At 37.8% G+C, this 6,931-nt stretch overlaps 1 protein-coding gene across 2 annotated transcripts; it reads left to right on the top strand.

Annotated features, from left to right (window-relative positions):
* The first annotated feature begins 998 nt into the window (after positions 1 to 998).
* LOC145430872 (uncharacterized) lies at positions 999 to 6,235 on the top strand. Of its 2 annotated transcripts, XM_080305850.1 has the most exons (5): positions 999 to 1,272; positions 3,502 to 3,553; positions 4,451 to 4,606; positions 4,841 to 4,936; positions 5,122 to 6,235. In XM_080305850.1, exons 3-5 carry the CDS (start codon positions 4,493 to 4,495, stop codon positions 5,359 to 5,361), a joined length of 450 nt encoding a protein of 149 aa, XP_080161976.1. In that variant the 5' UTR covers positions 999 to 1,272; positions 3,502 to 3,553; positions 4,451 to 4,492; the 3' UTR covers positions 5,362 to 6,235. The 2 variants fall into 2 exon arrangements, with proteins under 2 accessions (XP_080161976.1, XP_080161975.1); XM_080305849.1 differs by lacking the exon at positions 999 to 1,272 and having other exon boundaries at positions 1,284 to 3,553.
* The last annotated feature ends 696 nt before the right edge of the window (positions 6,236 to 6,931 follow it).

The following is a 6,931-nucleotide window of genomic DNA, read 5'->3' as shown; positions in this document are numbered from 1 at the left end:
CACTGCGCGCATGTCTTCGGTCTTTGTATCCATCCACCGCTTTTACAGTTTTCCTTGCGGTCGGCGGCCTCCAGGGTCGAGTCGGAGGGCTGTTCTTGACACCAAATTCTCCTTACTGCACATGACGTGTCCATGCGACCATAGGCACGCTTCCCTTATCTTCCTTTCCATCAGGACAACTCCGAGTCGTTTTCGAACACCTTCATTAGTCACACGATCCACGCGGATTAAGCCCATCATCCACCTGAGCATCTTCATCTCCATAGCATTGAGGATCTGCGAGTGTTTCCTGGTGGCTGATGAAGCTAGCCTCCTAACGCAGGCTGTTTAAGCTAAACAAGCTGCTGTTTCACATAATAAACCCTGTCAACCACTGTCAGAAGAAAATTGTACATAGCATGATCAGCTACATGAAATGTGTTTTTTATTGATCACTAAGCAATCCACATGTCTACGTGACCTTTTACATGAACTCTTGTGTGATAAACTTTTTTAGCATTTAACAGCTTCCACTTTTCTAAGAACATACAGACTTAGAAAAGGGGAACCTCAGCTCTAAGTTCTTGGAATAACTTTGTTACCTTTGTACACACACAAGCTTGTATAAATAAAGAACGCAGACAGTGACAGAGCGCGAGTCCGTGAGTGCCTCCTGCGAGGACGAGCGCTCTGTGGCCGCCCTCGCAAGTAAAGACAACTCCAGTGTTTGTGTTTTCTAACTCGGGTGTCTCAGCTGAAGAACTGTGGGGCGATTCTTAGAAATCCCCTGTCAACCACAGTACTGCCTTCTGATTTAACAGTTAAAGCAGTAGAGATGAGCTGTGTTTTCATGTGCTTGGAACTCTAGCTTCATTAACCAGGCTAGCTGTTAGCTTATAGCTCACGCTAGCTAACCAGCGAGCAAAAGGGCAGCCGAAGCTACGGACACAACACCCACAAACTTACACTGAAAGAAGTGATATTGTCTCCTTTTAAATATAGCATATTATATTTTGGTATATCTTTTCAATTCAAATGAGTAATTCCTGTCTACATATATAATTCGAGTAACTCCAGAATACATTCCCTGCGTTTTAATCCAATTAATTTTAGTTAATTAAATGTAGCTCAAAATGCTTAAGTATGTTTTTCATAGCCTCCTGCTGGGCCATTTTGCGCATGCGTTAGGACAGGCCACCATTTTTGCACGCGGACTGAAGAAGCGGACTCTTTGTGTGCTGCAAGCAGGCTCAAGTTAATCGCACAACTTCATATAAAGGTGGTCTAGCTTCGGTAAGTAAACCTTTTACGGTCGTTTTTGTTTTAGTTTTTTTACCTCAGTCAAAGCATGTTGACTCTTTAAGACGTGTGCACATGGAGAAAGAAGTCTAAGTAGTTGTACAGCTCTGAACTTTGTCGTGATTTGACTTAAGCTAGCTATGTGCTCTATTAGCTACTGCTCTATTAAAAGAGTAATTGTATTGATGCGTTAAAATGTCATATGTTTTTAGCTTAGTTCTGGTGGCACACTTTGTACTAACAAATTATGGAACGAGGCAATTTCTCTGTAGTTAGCTGTAAAGTGCACTGTACAGTCGCCTGCAGTTTTAAGTGGAGAAATCGTCCCTCCCGCCACAACATTGGCATTAAGGAATAGTCGGGCGGGGGAGGGGGCTTCTGAACGCACCTGCACAGTCAGGGGTGCAGTAGGAAATAAGTAGGATTGGCGTTGCACAACGTCTTTTGTGCAGAAACAAATAATGGTTGTAAACTGTGGAGGAGAATAACTCAGTGGTTGCCAAAAATGTGAGATCAAAAGGCACTGAGAGTGATGTTTGTCAGGACTGAAATTAACTCAGAAAAGAAGTTGCTTCACTTGATAGAGCTGTTGAGTGCAAGACCTGTCAGCGGTCTGGTTTAGCATTTAAAGCCTCGCTACGTGCTTCCAAACCGCTGCATTTAATCTCAGAGAAAGCTAACACAGAAGTAAAGCAAGTGTGTAAGTTCATCTCTTTATGTTTGCATAGTATTTCCATGTTGAGCTTAACAACCGATGTATGGAGCCACAGCTGGACTGGCTGTCGGAGTTTTGTATTGAGGGGGAAAGGAAGCGATTTGTTTTATACTTCAGCTAGAATGAAAAAAGACACAAAGCTGGAGTTATTCGGTGTCTTCATGCTGAACAGCTAAAACTTCTTCCCTCATTCTCCCCCCTCCCTCTCCTGTTGCTACTTCAATCATGAAACTGATCGATTATCAGGTGATCAGCTTTTCTGTCGCTAGTCTCTCTCATTTGTTAGTCACCCAGTTTGCGCTAGAAAGAGGAAAACGGCAGATAAACAACAGCAGCACGTTTAAGCTTGATAAGCTGTTGCTAGAATTTTTTTTAATATTACTTCTAGTATCCGCTTGTGTTTTCTGAAGGCACAGCCGTAATAGCTGCTGGTCATGATAGTTTGGATATGTGGTGAGAAGGAAACATGAAGGTGAAACCAGGAGAAGTTTTTACTGAATCATTAGAGCTGAACAGGTAATGAAGAAACAGGTTTACATTTTAGGTCACATGAATGAGTTGAAGGGAAGTTATGAACTGTTTATGAGAGACAAATAACACCAGGATCCTTTTTTAGGTAGCTGACAGCTGGTAACTGTGCAGGGGCGGGTCTAGCAAAGTTTTGCCAGGGGGCCAGGTAGGGCATTAACAAGGAAAGGGAGACACAAAGACATAATTTTCTTTCTTATTCTCATTTAAAATGTCTAGCTTTTAATAAATAATTATTCTAAATCTTACTACCAAAGTGGTGATCTGGTTAAATGTATAGAGATCCATTATTGTATGTAGTAAATATTAAGTCTAATATATGCCCTAGTAATAGTAGTACATATAGCACTTTTTCCTTTGGGAAGGTACCATCTGCGCTGTCTGCCACTGTATTGAAGAAAAATGTTGAATCAAATTATTATAGAAAAATAATTGATTTCTGTGCATTAAAGTAGATTACGTCAATTAAGCATTATCAGGCGGAGGGTGCGGGGTGGTTTCCTAATATTTTTGCTGGGAGTTGGCAGCCCTATTAGTTAGTTTAATATTTCTATGTACTGTTTAGAATACCTGAATAAGGAGGATGGTGTAAGTTTTTTAGGTTGATCAGTATTGCTGAAGTATAAAATATTTTGGGTGCAGTGTATTTTTTGCATACAGGTATAACAGAATAGCTTTAATGTTTTGTTTTTAAAACTGAGTATGAACTTATACAAAATGCAGCAAAATATTTATAAAAACAATTTTATTTATTATAAAATACACTATATCAGATTCATATCGGCAGATAATCAAATTTATGATATCGGTATCGGACATAAAAAAGTGGTATCGTGCCATCTGTAGTTTGCACAGAGGCACAAGTAAGATTTGTTTTGTTACAAGGGAGTATCATGAAGTAATGCACTAATGGCTTGGAAACGGTAATTGTTTGTCTTTCTAAAGTTTATTTTTTTTTATTTGTCTTCCTTTTCTGGCAGATTTTCTTCCCCTTATGTGTTACTGTTTATTCAAGAAGATGGTGTTATTTTGGTAAGTACATGCAAATTCCTTACATATTTATCACAACAGTATTTGTCACAGTATTGCAGGGACAAGTTTATCTATCTCATCTTAAGGGTTCTTGTGATTATTAATATTGATATTAATTAATATCAATTAATATATATGATTAAATTTCTTTTATCCAGGACAAAAGAAAAAAAAAACTTGCGAAAGTGAAATGAAAAACAGGAATTTAGTTCTTGTGAGTTAAGAGGATGCAGAGCATAGGGTTAGATGGAGGTGGATCATTCACTGTGGTGATCCCTGAAGGAAACAGCCAAGAGAAAAAGGATCAGATTGCAAAAAAAAATGTGGTTTGTTTGCATACATGAGTCTTTACGGTACCCACAGGACTCCTGAAGTATAAGTACTCTGAAGTTTGCAGAGCAATTTCAGAGATGTTTGGGGCTTACATGGCAAGCATGTTTTTAGTTGCACATCTAAATTTTCTCTGCTCTCTGTTGCTGACGGCAGAGTTCTGCCCCGCTGACCTCACAGGTGAGACACTCCCACCAGTGGACAAAGAGCACAGGAAAATGTGTTGCTAACCACCTGAAACAGACAAATATCTGCTTTTTAAAACCCTTTAAACCCGTTAAATGGACTGATGCCATTCATTTCTTCTTTGATTAACAGTAGTAACATCCTTCATGCACTGTATACTAACCCATATGACAATCATGCTTTATGAAGTGATGGCAATTGCATTGTAGCATTTAATGAAGAAATAACAAAATAATCATACCAATGATTAAGCACCAGTCTTCTTTTTTTCTGTGTGTGTGTGTGTGTGTGTGTGTGTGTGTGTGTGTGTGTGTGTGTGTGTGTGTGTGTGTGTGTGTGTGTGTGTGTGTGTGTGTGTGTGTGTGTGTGTGAGAGATACAGGTAAATGCTGAATTCCAGTGTATTACAACACTTCAACTGGAGATGACCTTCGCGGCACAGTTAGACAGAATTACACCTCAGTTGATGACAGTTTTCCAGAAGAAGGGTGGTGTTTCTGGGCAGAAACTTGCCCACCACTTGCAGATCATGCAAGAGGTAAATCTGAATATTGCAAATTCTATTTGGATTTCTTTTGTCTTAAGTGGCAGGTCACTGGTGAGTCCAATAAGCCGTTTTAGGTGACCAGCCAAGCAATCTAAATTTTGAAATTTCATATATAAATTTTATTTACTATGTTTGAACTGACTTATGATAAAATTTACTTATTGCGAATGTCAGACATTGTTCTTTTTTTCCAAATTGGTTTAATCAGCAACTCTCTTTAAACAGGCTGAAAGTGATGTTAAAGTGAAAAGGGAAGCAGTTCTCAGGGCACTTTGCCTCTACCTTGGTGAAGAGGACGGAAGCCTTATTCGGGAGTTCTTTGTAAGTCATTTAAGTCATTGTAAGCAAGTCATCTATACACACACTTTTTAGATAGATATCTTTCTGTGTGTATTACACACACACACACACACACACACACACACACACACACACACAAACGACTAGATTGGAATTTAATTGTAGAGTTAATTGTTTTTTCTTTTACCTTTTTATTAAATGTTTAGGACATTGAAGGAGATGATATCCAGAGAGACCTGAAGAAGCACACCATGGGCATTTATGTCATCAACAGGGAGGACGGACAAAATGGACATTATGATGACATTGGAATATTTGTTGAAGGGGAGATAGTCATGGACAACATTGGATCTCTGGCCCAAGCTTGTGCATTGATGCTTGGAGTAATCTATGCAATAAACCTAGCCTTCCCCAAGGAATTGAAGGACTATTATGAATTCATTTAGAAAGTGTTGATGGGATTGGATGGTGAAAAGCTCTCCCCCAAAGTCTTTGGGCTGAAGAACAAAATTGCTACTGGATAGGAAGATTTCTAAAACCACACATCAAGAGAATGCTGTTATGTAAATTACCAATGACTGGTGCTCTTGTGAATAGGAGTGAAACTCTTGTACAACCATCATTTGTTCTGTGTTATGTTTCGATTGAACATTTTAACTTTCAATAATGAATGTTTCACGTGTGGTACATTTGAGTAGCTTGAAGAGCAACTTTGTAATTATTCAGTTATAGCTGCTGCCCTGCGTATAATCAGTGTTAACTCAACCGAATAAAAAAAACAAAAGAAACCATTCATGATTACCACACTGCAGCACACTGGTAACACTTTAAAGACTATTAATTGTTTTGAAGCGAGTATGTTAGGTCAGAAAATATGTAAAACATTCAGAATCTTCAAGGAAGGACTAGAATGGAAAGACAGTGGTCAATAAGCAGTAAGGAAAACACAAGTTTAATTTTAAGTCTAATTACCTTATTAAAATGCAATTTCTAAATATGGATCGCAGAACAGCAAGTCTGAAACTGGTTAGTTTGTGGATGCATCAGTTTCTAATTGTGATACATTATACTGCTGGTAGTGTTTTATTCTTTTATGTAAGGAGTTTGTTTGTTTTTTTCTTTTTTAGAGGAAGAGAAACATTGGTTAACCTTTCCCTTGTCTGTTGTTTCTGTTTTGTTTGAATACAGCTTTTTAAAGCTACTAGTTCATAGGCAAAAGTTTTGTAATTTGTATTATACAAATTGCAGCAATTTCCCTTAGAGATGTGGATTCTTATTCTGTTTGCAACAAATTTTGCATTAATAAATGATGTGAAAGAATGTTGTAGTTTTCATTATTGACGTTTTTAAAAACTACAAATCAGGGTAAGCAATATTTTTTAAGTAAACTTAACTTAATTGAAATAGAGAGAAATTAACAATTTGATTGATTTGAATATAAGTTTGGGACATAAGTGTAAAGGAAACAAATTATTCTGGTACATTTAACACGACCTTAGTTGGAATTACTAATAATATTTGACTAAGTTGTATCCACAACAGTTAAGTTAAAGTAGCTTAAAAATATATGTTGGTTTTACTCGCTTAAATTAAATTCAGTGTACTTAAAAAATATTTCTGGATTCAAACAAATTTATTTCGTGCAACCACTTGTCATAAAAAAATTGAGTAAATTGAACAAAACATTTTTTTCAGTGTATCTCACCACAACGTAGCGCCGAAAAAATTATGTAATTCTAGTTTAATCAAACTCAGGGCATGAGGAAAACCGCCTCCATATCCCCACAGTCATGTGACGGAGCTCTCCACATGTTAGAGGTGGACAAGGCCAAGGTCCAATCCTCCTCCCCAGTGTCCTAAAACTATTAAACATGTCCTCACCGCAACACGCCAGAATAAAATTATTAGTTAATTAGCAAATACTTTACTGCATGCTGAGGTGGCAATTCAGCCATTTAATTTATGTGTGTTGAACTAAGGACATATCAAAAAGTTGCTCGACACAACATTAGCCAG

This window comes from Astatotilapia calliptera, chromosome 9 (genome assembly GCF_964374335.1).
Source record: "Astatotilapia calliptera chromosome 9, fAstCal68.1, whole genome shotgun sequence".
NCBI lineage: Eukaryota > Metazoa > Chordata > Actinopteri > Cichliformes > Cichlidae > Astatotilapia > Astatotilapia calliptera.
Note: the sequence above shows the minus strand (reverse complement) of the source record. Positions and strands in the feature narration are given on the sequence as shown.